This window comes from Callorhinus ursinus, unplaced genomic scaffold, assembly GCF_003265705.2.
Source record: "Callorhinus ursinus isolate GAN/ISIS: 27379988/994484 unplaced genomic scaffold, GSC_fseal_2.0 scaffold1, whole genome shotgun sequence".
Lineage (NCBI taxonomy): Eukaryota > Metazoa > Chordata > Mammalia > Carnivora > Otariidae > Callorhinus > Callorhinus ursinus.
The window spans coordinates 46588364-46603555 of NW_027397063.1; the positions used below are offsets into that span (position 1 = coordinate 46588364).

A 15192-nucleotide genomic window follows, 5' to 3' on the forward strand; every position below is an offset into this window, starting at 1 on the left:
AAATTCTAGTATGTCCACAGAATCGAATAATAAGGAGCAGGGAAAGATAATGAGAGACTCTCCATGTACTGAGCCTGACATGGAATGATCTTAAAGGTATATTAACTGTAAAAAGCAACAAAATCTTGGATGCCATTACATTTGTATTTATACCTGTATAAGGACTTATATGGTTTTATGGACATTGATTGTTTTTGGATGGATTCATAAGTAACTAGTAAAAGCACACCGCTAGGGAGGAGTAGTTAAGTGTCCAAGACAAGGATGGGGTGCAGACTCTCCACCATACCCCACTTCACACGTTCTGAATTTTGTACTGTATGTATGTACGTAAAATTAAAATTCTACAATTCCACCAACATTAAATGTTTTATTGCTTTTTTCCAAAATGGCAGTTATTTCTAAACAAATGAAAATAATCTGTTAGCAAGGAAAATACAAAAACAACTCTTACGTATGTGTAGTATGTGTTCACATGGTCCTTAGAAGACATGTACTTGTACTACAACTCAACAATAGGATTATTATATAAATTGTATCTTATAGTTTTTGAGGATTTATATTTTCTGCTTTACCAAGTACTGGCTGTCATGGACATAGTGTCTTTCTGTTTCAACATAAGTTTTAAGAGGAGGTGATTCTGTACCCTTTGTACACTGATTTTGAAAACCACTGTTTTCTAGTTTTTATAGTCTTTTAAGTGAAAACAGAATTTAAGCCTAACTGACATTTCTTTCTTAGTAGCTCACGTGGGAATTGGAGAACTCTAGAACAGTGTCTGAAATAACAGGAAGAGTTAGGGAACCGACTGCAAATGTGCACATTGTAAATCAGTCTCTATTTCTAAAGTACACAATGTTCTTAGGATTAAACAGGACAAACCGTACAATAACAGAGTACAAAAGGAAATATGTTTTGAAAAGAATCTTTCTTTGTCTTATTAACATTTTGAAAGGGAATATCTTTTCTGACTTCTAATTCTGAGAATTACTTTCCGCTTTTTTCTAAAGGGAGACCGTGTCCCACATCTGTAGTCACTTTATTTAAAGCATTCCGGAAAAGGGGATTATCTTCTTTAAGCAAAGCTTCTAAATACCTGTCAATCTGCTCCTGGTCTCCTGCTGGACTACCCTGGAAAAGAGAATCAACAATCAGAGCAGGCCAAGAAGCTGCAGGCTGCACCCCTGTAATATGGGTGGCCTCAGAACAGTCCTCCTTACGGTTCCTGCAGCAGCAAAACCCACCTTGCCCTAGAACAATGCCTTTCATCTTTTAAAATATTTTCACCTTTAACCTCATTTTGTGCACACAAGCAGTTAGGAACTTGGGTCATTTCTTTTTCTTCCTTAGTAGAGATTAGACTCAACTGGCTTTCCATCTATTTAATTACTTGTCATATTCCTAAAGCCACTCCGCCTCCACCTTGTCCTTCTCTGTAATAGACTCTCGTCTCCCCATTTTTTTAAATTTTATTTTTTTATTCTTTTGAAGATTTTATTTATTTGTCAGAGAGAGAGAGTGAGCACAGGCAGGGGGAGGGGCAGAGGCAGAGGGAGAAGCAGGCTCCCCACTGAGCAGGGAGCAGGATGCGGGGCTGGATCCCAGGACCCTGGGATCATGACCTGAGCTGAAGGCAGATGCTTCGTCAACTGAGCCACCCAGGCGTCACTCGTCTCCCATTTTAAAAGTTCATGCATCTGGAGTGCCTGGGGGGCTCGGAAGGTTAAATGGCTGCTTTCAGCTCAGGTCAGGTTCCCAGGGTTCTGGGATCGAGTCCCATGTCGGGCTCCCTGCTCAGTGGGGAGTCTCCTCTCTGTCTCCCTTTGCTCCCCACCCCTCCTTGTGCTCTCTCTCTCACTCAAATAAAGAAATTCTTTAAAATAAAAGTTCATTATTCTTTAGCCTTCTAGGCAAAACAGATGAGTAGGCAGATTTTGATTTCTCTGCCATTTCTCTTCCTCTGCAGCATCTTTACCCCCAACCCTTGGCTTGCCGCCCTCCTCTGTCTCCTTTTCTCTCCTTTCCCCCAGTTCTCTATTTGGGCAATTTCATACTCTCCTTCCCTGGGCTGCTTTGTCCAGGAACAGCTGGACAAATGCTCCCTCTTTACAGAATTAAATCTCACTCCCTCAAGCCCAGCCATGGGCTTAACCTGCTCTCCAACCTGGGCTGATGGATAAGAGAATTTTGAGAAAGGACCTTTCAGAAACAATTCCAGTTTTATGTTGTTCCCAGTCAGTGGCACCACCATCCTAGCTTCTCCATCGCTCACCCGGTTCCATCAACTGTGCTTCTGCTCGGCTCCCTCTGCCCTAGGCCTCAGACAAGGCTGGACTGTACTGAGTCCCAGCTTTGTGACTGGGGCCCTGTACCTACAGACAAGCTCACCTGATAGTCATGTTCACCTAGATTTTCAAACACTCACTGGCCCTGAGCAATGAATGCCCTGTGTGACCCCTTCTGACACTGACAGCTTTCCATCTGCTCAGTTGAGTCTAATCCTTTGACTCTGCTCTGTGCCTGGCAAACCAGACTTCCTTCTAAGGACTTCCGGCTGGTTCTGTCCCCAGCCTCTGCATGGGCCTGCTCGGTCCATCTGCTTTGGGTCCCCCTCATTTCTCATCTCTGCTCTACACCAGTGCAGTTGCTCTGGCGATCAGAGGCAGTGGAAATTGAAATTTGAAGTCAAGGATGAGAGTAAATCTATTTGGGCAAGGAGTCCTTTGAGTACCTCTCCAATGATACTAGGTATACTCTATGGGCTAAAGCCCCCTTGCCTCCTTACCAAACTTTGTGAATAAAACAAATTAGTAGAATTTCTCTGGCTACTGTGCAGGAAACCCAGGGGTTTGGCATAGAAGGAAGAGCAAATCATTATTCTTTCATGTTTTTCTCCTAGCCATACTTAGATGTGCTATTATGAAAACCAATAATTTTTTTAAATTTTATTTTATTATGTTATGTTAGTCACCATACATTACATCACTAGTTCTTAATGTAGTGTTCCATGATTCATTGTTTGCATATAATACCCAGTGCTCCATTCAATACGTGCCCTCCTTAATACCCAAAAACCAATAATTTTTATGAACTTTGATATGGAGTAGTATTCGATTTTTATGATACAGAATTTCTTTGGTCTCTCGAGTTTTTGTTAGTAGAACAACCATCATCGCTGAAACTGTACCATGGTGCCAAGCTCTGTATCAGACCTTTCACACATAAAAGCATTTGCCACCCTTGACAGCCACAAGAACCACAAGAGCTGTTGCCTAGGCCACCTAAGGCAGGGGGAGGGTGGTATCATTTTTGCTGTATACTTAAATTAAGCAAAAATATTTTCTGAGTTTCATTTTGTACTTAATAATATAAAAGAAATCCCAAAGAACCCAAAAGACGTATATTTTGTGAAGGAGAAATGGATTTACCTTGAAATGTTCACAGCCAGTCGACTGGAACCCAGGTGGCTTGGCTTCAAAGCCCATGCTCATCACGCACTATCCTGATGTGTGCATGTTTCCTGGTCTCTCCCTAACTCCCTTGCTTGGGCAAGGTAACCCTCCACTCAGTCAGGACTCTCCATGGGGCACTCAGCTCCTGCCCTCTCACCTTGTATGGCCCAGGAAGGCCCTGTCTCCTGTCCCAGACTCAGGGCCTGCGTCTGAGTACAAAATACCACGTGCTTCCTAGGCTCACTGTTGATTTCTCCATTTATTTCTAGCATCTACGGAAAGACTCTTCAACCATGGCTATACATATTTTAATTTTTTATGGATTATATCCAGCATTTCTACATGCTGTAGAAAGAAGATGGACTTTCCCTCATTAGCTCAATCCATCACAGGAGGCCTGTTCTGTATGCGTTCGTCCATCCAAACAAGATGAACAGCATACTTACACAATGTTTCCTGACCTCGCTAACCTCGCCTCAAAGACTAGAAGAGCCCATTTTTAATTATGTATTGAGATAAAAATTAAAATGCTTTGTTGACTGACAAAATTAGAAAAAATTTCCTACTGGAAATACACTGTTGAGGAGACAGGGTTGATCAAACTCTACCAACAGCACAAGCAAAAGTTCTGATTTTTGTGAGAGAGAATAACAGACCTTTTAAAAATGTTCTCATGTGTACTTTCAAAGTTCATTTATTTACGATTTCAATATCCTTATAGGGAGAGCAGGGCTATGTTAAATGACCTGACCGAAGCCAGCAGGTGGATGACCTAGCTTAGTGCTCTCTCCACAAAGTACATTCCTACTACTCCAAATTTTGTCACTTACCAGCTGGAGTTTCTGCAATAGTGCGGCCAGTTTTACCCGAAGATTATTCAGTTTATCTTCAGTAATTTTTCTTTTTTCTTCACATTGTCCCAGAGATATTTCATTAACCACTCCTCTCTGATTTGTATCATAGATAATGGACTGCATTTTTCTCTTTAGTTCTCTTTCATATTGGACCATGTAAACATTCTGGATCTGGGAATGTTTTTAAAAACAGTTTTAGTATATTTTTCAAGTATTACTTTTCCCCCTAATATCAGAAAGTGATTTCATATTCCAGTTCTGCACATATGTACCAAGTGTCGACTCTACACCTGTGTATGAAATTTAAGACACGGAGACACCCTGAAGGAACCTGCAATCTGATGGAAGAGGAAGAAAGACCAGGAAAAACATCTGATACTCCAGTAACTATGAGGATGGGAGAAGCACACCACGGTGAGCTTGGAGACCCTCACTTTGAAATGGAAAAAGAATCCAGTCGTGGTTGGATTTGTCTGCCCACCAGTGATGTCAGAGTGTAAAAGGCACAAAGGGGGTGGCTGGTAGTGACCCCCTCTCCACAGCACCAGAACTCACAGGCAATGACAGAATGGCAGGCCACGCAGGGCTTTGCTGGCAGATGATGGTGTGTTATTTAGAACTCATGTCTGTAGTATCTGAAAAGCACAGAAGCTACAGTCAGAGGAATTCCCGTCCTGTCACTTTCTTTGGGTCCCTTGTCCTGATGCAAAGAATATGGCTGTTGACATACACGTGACCCTTGCTAATTCGAGTCTTGGTTGTTTCCCACGAGTTCATGTTGTGACCAAGGCACTCACAGAGTAAAAGAGGGAATGGAGAAGCCAAACCCTCCAATTTCAAAATGACATGAATCGCTTGTGTCAACATTTGGAGAGGGCCGGGGGATATTCTGAGAAAAGAGATACAGAGCAAATCCTGTTTTGATACACGTATGAAGGTTTCTGAAATAAGGAGATTGTTGTGTTCTGATATGACTGGGCTGCCAGGAAAACTGTAAGATGGTCTCCTTTGTCTTCTGGGTCTACCCTTGCTCCCCCCATCACCATATTCACTAATACCTACAGACCCCTCCCAGACACTGTCCTTATCAGCCCATTTAAACATCCATTTCTCCTCTTTCTATAAAATCCTTTAAACAAACAAACAAAAACCTCTAAATATACTGAATTCCATTTAACATTCACTAACCACCTCCTAAATTCAAGGCACTGAATTTTGTTATAGGTGACAAGAAGATACAGAAGATCCAGTCCTTGGCCTCAAGAAGCTTCCAGTCTATAGAATGAGATAATATAAGTATGCAAATATTGTGTCTTATGGGAGAAGGTGCAAGGTGCCCCCAAGCAAGGCACAGATATTTTTAGAGTTGAGAGAAGGTACGAATTCCCCATTAAAAAGCATTAAGCTACTTAAAGTACTTGACTTTATTGGATTAATATCAGTACCTTATCCTCCAATTATTTATGCTTTTTTTAAAAATATTTTTATATATTTATTTATTTGAGGGAGAGAAAGAACGAGCAGGGGTAGGAGCAGAGGATGAGGGAAAAGCAGACTTCCTGCTGAGCCTGGCCCTCACGGACTCGATTGCAGGACCCTGATGTCATGATCTGAGCTGAGGGCAGACGCTTCACTGACTGAGCCACCCATGAGCCCTTATTTATGCTTTTCATGTGTTATTAATTAAGAGGAGTAATTGGACCCTGAATGTAAATGGGCTAAATGCCCCAATCAAAAGATACAGGGTATCAGATAAAAAACAAGACCCATCGATATGCTGTCTGCAAGAGACTCATTTTAGACCCAAGACAGCTCCAGATTGAAAGTCAGGGGGTGGAAAACCATTTACCATGCTAATGGACACCAAAAGAAAGCTGGGGTGGCAATCCTTATATCAGACAAATTAGATTTTAAACCAAAGACTATAATAAGAGATGAGGAAGGACACTATATCATACCTAAAGGGTCTATCCAACAAGAAGATCTAACAATTGTAAATATCTATGCCCCTAACATGGGAGCAGCCAATTATATAAGCCAATTAATAAGAAAAGCAAAGAAACACATCAACAACAATACAATAATAGTAGGGGACTTTAACACCCTCCTCACTGAAAGGGACAGATCATCTAAGCAAAAGATCAACAAGGAAATAAAGACTTTAAATGACACACTGGACCAAATGGACTTCGCAGATATATTCAGAACATTCCATCCCAAAGCAACAGAATACACATTCTTCTCTAGTGCCCATGGAACATTCTCCAGAATAGATCACATCCTAGGTCACAAATCAGGTCTCAACCAGTACCAAAAGATTGGGATCATTCCCTGCGTATTTTCGGACCACAATGCTTTGAAACTAGAACTCAATCACAAGAGGAAAGTGGGAAAGAACTCAGATACATGGAGGCTAAAGAGCATCCTACTAAAGAATGAATGGGTCAACCAGGAAATTAAAGAAGAATTAAAAAAATTCATGGAAACAAATGAAAATGAAAACACAACTGTTCAAAATCTTTGGGATGCAGCAAAGGCAGTCCTAAGAGGAAAGTATATAGCAATACAAGCCTTTCTCCAGAAACAAGAAAGGTCTCAAATACACAACCTAACCCTACACCTAAAGGAGCTGGAGAAAGAACAGCAAAGAAAGCCTAAACCCAGCAGGAGAAGAGAAATAATAAAGAGCAGAGCAGAAATCAATGAAATAGAAACCAAAAGAACAGTAGAACAACAGATCAACGAAACTAGGAGCTGGTTCTTTGAAAGAATTAATAAGATTGATAAACCCCTGGCCAGACTGATCAAAAAGAAAAGAGAAATGACCCAAATAAATAAAATCATGAATGAAAGAGGAGAGATCACAACCAACACCAAAGAAATACAAACAACCAGAAGAACATATTATGAGCAACACTATGCCAACAAATTAGATACTCTGGAAGAAATGGATGCATTCCTAGAGATGTATCAACTACCAAAACTGAACCAGGAAGAAATGGAAAACCTGAACAGACCTATAACCACTAAGGAAATTGAAGCAGTCATCAAAAATCTCCCAACAAACAAGAGCCCAGGGCCAGATGGCTTCCCAGGGGAATTCTACCAAACACTTAAAGAAGAATTAGTACCTATTCTTCTGAAACTGTTCCAAAAAATAGAAATGGAAGGAAAACTTCCAAACTGGTTTTATGAGGCCACCACTACCTTGATCCCAAAACCAAAGACCCCATCAAAAAGGAGAATTACAGATCAATATCCCTGATGAACATGGATGCAAAAATTCTCACCAAAATACTAGCCAATAGGATCCAACAGTACATTGAAAGGATTATTCACCACAACCAAATGGGATTTATTCCTGGGCTGCAAGGTTGGCTCAACATCCACAAATCAATCAATGTGATACAATACATTAATAAAAGAAAGAACAAGAACCATATGATCCTCCCAATAGATGCAGAAAAAGCATTTGACAAAGTACAGCATCCTTTCTTGATCAAAACTCTTCAGAGTATAGGGATAGAGGGTACATACCTCAATATCATAAAAGCCATCTATGAAAAACCCACAGTGAATATCATTCTCAATGGGGAAAAATGGAGAGCTTTCCCGCTAAGGTCAGGAAAATGGCAGGGATGTCCACTATCACCACTGCTATTCAACATACTATTAGAAGTCCTAGCCACAGCAATCAGACAACAAAAAGAAATCAAAGGCATCCAAATCGGCAAAGAAGAAGTCAAACTCTCACTCTTTGCAGATGATATGCTACTTTATGTGGAAAACCCAAAAGACTCCACCCCAAAACTGCTAGAACTCATACAGGAATTCAGTCAAGTGGCAGGATATAAAATCAATGCACAGAAATCAGTGGCATTCCTATACACCAACAACAAGAGAGAAGAAAGAGAAATTAAGGAGTTGATCTCATTTACAACTGCACCCAAAACCGTAAGATACCTAGGAATAAATCTAACCAAAGAGGCAAAGAATCTGTATTCAGAAAACTATAAAATACTCATGAAAGAAATTGAGAAAGACACAAAGAAATGGAAAAATGTTCCATGCTCATGGATTGGAAGAACAAATATTGTGAAGATGTCAATGCTACCTAGAGCAATGTACACATTTAAGGCAATCCTTATCAAAATACCATCCACTTTTTTCAAAGAAATGGAACAAATAATCCCAAAATTTGTATGGAACCAGAAAAGACCCCAAATAGCCAGAGAAATGTTGAAAAAGAAAAGCAAAGCTGGCGGCATCACAATTCTGGACTTCCAGCTCTATTACAAAGCTGTCATCATCAAGACAGTATGGTACTGGCACAAAAACTGACACATAGATCAATGGAACAGAATAGAGAGCCCAGAAATGGACCCTCAACTCTATGGTCAACTCATCTTCGACAAAGCAGGAAAGAATGTCCGATGGCAAAAAGACAGTCTCTTCAACAAATGGTGTTGGGAAAATGGGACAGCCACATGCAGAAGAATGAAACTGGACCATTTCCTTACACCACACACTTTAAAAATAGACTCAGAATGGTTGAAAGGCCTAAATGTGAAATAGGAGTCCATCAAAATCCTAAAGGAGAACACAAGCAGCAACCTCTTCGACCCCAGCCACAGCAACTTCCTCCTAGAAACATTGCCAAAGGCAAGGGAAGCAAGGGCAAAAATGAACTATTGGGACTTCATCAAGATAAAAAGTTTTTGCACAGCAAAGGAAACAGTGAACAAAACCAAAAGACAACTGACAGAATGGGAGAAGATATTTGCAAATGACATATCAGCTAAAGGGCTAGTATCCAAAATCTATAAAGAACTTACCAAACTCAACACCCAAAGAACAAATAATCCAATTAAGAAATGGGCAGAAGACAGGAACGGACATTTTTCCAAAGAAGACATCCAAATGGCCAACAGACACATGAAAAAGTGCTCAGCATCTCAGTATCAGGGAAATCCAAATCAAAACCTCAATGAGACACCACCTCACACTAGTCAGAATGGCTAAAATTAACAAGTCAGGAAATGACAGATGTTGGCAGGGATGTGGAGAAAGGGGAACCCTCCTACACTGTTGGTGGAAATGCAAGCTGGTGCAGCCACTCTGGAAAACAGTATGGAGGTTCTTCAAAAAGTTGAAAATAGAGCTACCCTATGGCCCAGCAACTACACTACAGGGTATTTACCCCAAAGATACAAATGTAGTGATCCAAAGGGGTATGTGCACCCCGATGTTTATAGCAGCAATGTCCACAATAGCCAAACTGTGGAAAGAGCCAAGATGTCCATCGACAGATGAATGGATAAAGAAGAGGTGGTATATATATACAACAGAATATTATGCAGCCATCAAAAGGAATGAAATCCTGTTATTTGCAATGACATGGATGGAACTGGAGGGTATTATGCTAAGCGAAATACGTCAATCAGAGAAAGACAAGTATCATATGATCTCACTGATATGAGGAATTCTTAATCTCAGGAAACAAACTGAGGGTTGCTGGAGTGGTGGGGGGTGGGAGGGATAGGGTGGCTGGGTGATAGACATTGGGGAGGGTATGTGCTATGGTGAACGCTGTGAATTTGTAAGACTGTTGAATCACAGACCTGTACCTCTGAAACAAATAATACATTATATGTTAAAAAAAAGAAGAAGATAGTAGGAAGGGGAAAATGAACGGGGGGGAATTGGAGGGGAAGACAAACCATGAGAGACTATGGACTCTGAGAAACAAACTGAGGGTTCTGGAGGGGTGGGGGTTGGGGGATGGGTTAGCCTCGTGATGGGTATTAAAGAGGGCACATATTGAATGGAGCACTGGGTGTTATATGCAAACAATGAATCATGGATCTATAACAGCATCAAAAACTAATGATATAATGTATGGTGATTAACATAATATAATAAATTTTTTTAAAAAAAGAGGAGTATTTGAGAGCAGGGACCCAAATACCCTTCCAGAGTGGCAAACACTTGCCAATATGTGTGTATTCACAAACACATATACCCACACACACAATGTATTCCATTAAAGGTGAGACTTAATGGTGAGATTTGTGGATTGCCATGAAAGAAATCTTAGATTTTTAGAGTCTCAAACTGCCTGGACACTTGTGTGGGGACACCAAGAATTAATGCGATGCTGAAATCCTTGGCCTGCCTCTGCCAGTTCTTACCTTATTTCCCTGAGTTGTGGGCCTCATTCTTCCAGGAAAACACCAAGCTCATTCCTGCCTCAGGCCCTTCACCCTTGCTGCTTTCTCTGTTCAGTGAGTTCAAGCCCAACCTCCACAAGGCTTACTGCTTGCCTCAGGTCTGTGCTAAAACATGGCTCAGGTACCGCTTGCTCTGAAATAGGCTGCGCCTTCCCCAACATGCACCGTCACAGTCTACCCCCAGGCCCTGCACAATTATTTTATGTTTATTTACGTGTTTAGTAGCTATCATTATGTGATGTTACATTATGGTCTGTTATCTGTCTTTCCTCTAGAACGTAACCCCAATGTAAAAAAGCACTGGTTTTGTTCACCCCCTGTATTTCCCATGTGTGCCACACTGTTGGCACTAAATGCAGAGAATTAGCAGAGCAGATGTGCAGCGTTCACAGCAAAGGGGTTTTAAGCACACAGGCCAATCCTGACCTGAAATCCAGGCTATGTTCTGAGATCTTTGGGGGATACCCACTTTCAAACATCCTCAATTCAACCCACAAGAAGTTGATGACTTCTGCGCATCTGGGTGGCTCAGTTGGTTAAGCATCTGCCTTCGGCTCAGGTCATGATCCCAGGACCCTGGGATGGAGTCCGTGAGGGCCAGGCTCAGCAGGGAGTCTGCTTCTCCCTCTCCTTCTGCTCCTTCCCCTGCTCGTTCTCTCTGTCCCCCAAATAAATAAATATATAAAAATCTTTTTTAAAAAAGCATAAATAATTGGAGGATAAGTTACTGATATTAATCCATGTACTTTAAGTAGCTTAATGCTCTTTAATGGGGAATCCTGCATCGGGCTCCCTGCTCAGCGGGGAGTGTGCTTCTCCCTCTGACCCTCCCCCCTCTCATGCTGTCTCTCTCAAATAAATAAATGAAATCTTTAAATTAAAAAAAAAAGCTGATGACTTCCAATTAAGGCAATAACCACCTCCTCTAGGAAGCTTCATAGATACTTCCAGTGGCGGCTTTAGTCAACCCCAGGGAGTGCTGTCCCCCATGGCCAGAAGGTAGAGTAGGGTAAATAATTCAAGGAGGACAGAGTCATAGATAGCTCAGATGTCACCAGTCACACAGAGTTCTTAGTATTCAAAGCTCTAGAATTTCACAGCTTTTGCCACCTGAATGAAAGCCAAGGAACACTTTTTGATAAAAGCAATAGTAGTAAGAAAACAAACCAAGACAAGTAAAATTAAAAAGAAATCTGAAAAACAACATTATTCCTTATCAGCAATAAAAGGAACGTACTATTGATAACACTTGAATGGATGTGAAGGACGTTATGCTAAGTGAATACAGCCAATCAGAAATTGACACATACTATATGACTCCATTTCTATAGCACGACTGAAATGACAAAATGATAGAGATGGAGAACCAATTAGCGGTTGCCTGGAGCTGGGGCACTTGTTTGTGTGCAGTGTGACTATAAAGGAGAGAACCGGAAGATCTCTGTGGTGGTGGGAGTCTGGATCCTGGTTTTGGTGGTGGTTACACAAATCCACACATGCGAATAAAATGAGACACGTATTTCACCAACTTCAGTTTTGTGGTTTTGATATTCTACTATAGTTATATAATTAAGACATAAGCATTGGGAAAAATGGAAAGGTACATGAGACCTCTCTACTGTTTTGTAATTTCCTGTGTGCCTAGAATTACTTCTCAATAAAAAGTTCAGAAGGCAACACTGTTCATACAGTATGACATTAAGGATGTTTATATAGCCCACTATTTTCAAGGTCATACTTAGTCTCTCAAAGTTCACAGCTTTGTAACCAAGCAAACTATATTTCCTTCAAACACTACCAGCCGGTTTCCTGATTTATTCTTCTGCCTTTCTCAGGCTAACATTATCAAGAGGTCTCTATAAAAGGTAGCAATTTTGAGAACTTTCAAAGCTCAATGTAAAAGGACTTTTGGTTGTATTAACCTTGTAATTAGGAGTAGAGAATTGTAACAAGATGAGAGGCTTAGTTCTGCTGGTTAAACCTACTCTTGTAGAGGTATTTGAGGCAGATCAAAAATGGAATTCTTTCCAAACTCCATTAATTCAGAACAGAATTAGGATTTGAGATTTTAATTTTGTGCCTTGAATTTAAAAAGTCAGAGTTCTAGCAGCTCTGGAGCTCCAGAATCCTAACAAGTTAGCACAAAGAAAGTCTGGCCTACAAGATCTATAGATTTTTTACTCTACTTATAGGTATGTGACATGTAAGTGTTTATGTGGGCAGGCACTACAGCAGAAACAATCAACCTTGATTCAATGTACAAATGGTAGGGTCTAGATGCATTCAAAGGTACTGATTGAATGCTGGCAGGATACAGAATTTGATAAGAAAGAATTGCTAACTTCAAGAATTCTATGATCTAGTTAAGGAGAAAATAAAATACAAGAAACAACTACAACACAGGGTGGAAAATTTAATTAATGCTAAAAAAAGTTTTAAGTTTCTCTCAGAACACAGAAAGTCAAGATTAAGTTCACATGGACAGACTGAGGAAGGCTTGAAGTGGAAGGTGACATTGACCAGACCCAACATCGGGTGGGCAGGATTTCAAGAGCCCAACTGCAGACTGGGAGAGTAGACAAGAGTGCTCTGGGGGACAGCATGGGGAAAGGCTCAGAGGTCGGCCAGTCTGGTAGACTGGAACAATTCCATTTCGGATGGGGCAGATGGTTTGTGAGAGGAAAGAATAAAAGACGGTGGTTTAGGCAAAGTCGTATGGGACCACCTATGTGGTCACAAATCATCTACTATTAATAGTAGTTATGGAAACCAGGGCAAGGTGACCAAAGACATCTGTGACTTATCAAGGATCCTCCTGTGCTTTGATGCAGCTGTCTTTATTAAAAGTACGCAGCTTCAATCAAGTTGCATAGATCTGTCCTCTACACGGATTTCAAAAAAAAATGATTTTAATAGTTTTTATAACCATCCACTTAAAATTACCAATCAATAATAAAGTCCTCATGACCAAACAATTTCATGTTGGGGAAGTCATGTTCACAATGATTCTGTATTTTGCTTGCAACAACATCTCTGTTTCAACAGGAAGTCATGGTCTCCTGACGGTTTATCTGGCTTTGATTCTTTGAATCCCACTTGCCCTAAACATTAAGAGGATTCTACTCATCATTTCTGCTAACACGGTTCACCTTGCGTAAATATTTCCCTTATTCAGTCTGGTCTCCAAACCCAGCCACAACCTGGCTCCGTTACTGATCATACAGATACCAGAAAAATATCACTTAGGAACAGACGTGAAAGACACACATAAGCCTGGATAAACTAAGGTGCGTGACAACCTAATTCCTCACAAATTTCTAAGTTTCATGGTGTTAAGTATTTAAGTCAGAGATCCCTAACCAGTAAATGAAGATCTATGGGAAGATCCAGGAGCCTGACTAGTAATTCTTGGAACTGGCTGCCACAGACTTCCAGTTGGGACAATTCCTGGTGGGGACACTAAACAACCTGCCCACCATGCACCCCCCCATTCCACTGTCAGCAGCCCCCCATATGCATCTCATCATGCCACGTCAAGGTCTCTAGTAAGTAAACAATAATTCTTTTACCCAAAAGGCTGAGAAGCTGTGGTATACATATGGTAAGTTACACAGGCAGACCCTGTCACAGGATGAAGGAGGACAGTCTGGGTAAGAGGAAGATGGAAGACAGTGATGCAGAGAACGAGCATGGAGTTGGACACGTCTGGGTTACAATCCTGAAGCTGTTACTTACTTGCATCTCAACACTGGACTATTACCTTGCTGACTCTCTCGTTCCTCATTACTAACAAAAGATAGTGGCATCTACCTCCCAGTGTTTTGAGGGTTAATGAGGTATTGGCTTATATAAAAGTTTAGTTTAGTGTCTACCTCTACTGGCCCTTGATCAATCCCTGCTTTACATTCATGGATGAAAATAAGATAGTGCTAGAAATAGGATCAAAAATATATTGAATGAAAACTCTGTCTTGTAATCTAGTTAGGAAATGTGGACAAGCATGTCTTCAGGCTGAAAATGTTCAGTGACTCCTTTTCAATGGACATTATTCAGGAAATAAACTCGCTCTTCAGTTGAACAGTGATGGGAAACCTTCATTTCCATCTGTTTATCACAGTCCAGTAGGCACTCATTCAGAATCATCAGAGGCAAACATAACGACAAGGCTGTGAAATTTAGGCACATCCTACACTTCAAATACTTTGTGATGCAGCCTTTCTAAGAAGGAGTCTGGTTTAGGTTCTAATTTTCATCTCAAGTTTGTCTGGTTATATATCTTTGGGAACTTACTTCGTAGTTCTATTCCACTTATGAAACAAGAATATCCAAATCTATTCCATTCCCTACAAAAGAGATGAGGCGGTGCCCTTCCTTCTGTTTCTGCTTCCCATGATTCCAGGGGTCACCACGCACCTCCTAGTCTTTATAGGTTTGCATGTTATTTTTAGTTTTCCAGAAGATGGCTGTAAGCATAAGTACTTTTAGTAGTATTGCTTTTATAGCTACTTTTATAGTGGAAAAGTCATAAACTTAAAAAACTGTTGACAGGATACTAAAAAACAACAAACAAACAAACAAACAAACAAAACCCCCCTGAGATATCAAACTGTCCAAAATAATTAAAAACTCTAATCTGCAAACGATTTCTGGTTTAGT

The 15192-nt window shown here is 40.7% G+C and overlaps 1 protein-coding gene across 1 annotated transcript in view; it reads right to left on the reverse strand.

Annotated features, from left to right (window-relative positions):
- Positions 1-392: 392 nt before the first annotated feature.
- Positions 393-15192, reverse strand: part of MORC1 (MORC family CW-type zinc finger 1) — a 182259-nt gene continuing 167459 nt past the window's right edge. Inside the window, exons 27-28 of the mRNA XM_025866329.2 lie at positions 4283-4477; positions 393-1131 (exon numbers count right to left, since the gene is read on the reverse strand). Coding sequence (XP_025722114.2) covers positions 988-1131; positions 4283-4477 — 339 coding nt within the window. The 3' untranslated portion in view covers positions 393-987. The remainder of the gene's footprint in view (positions 1132-4282; positions 4478-15192) is intronic.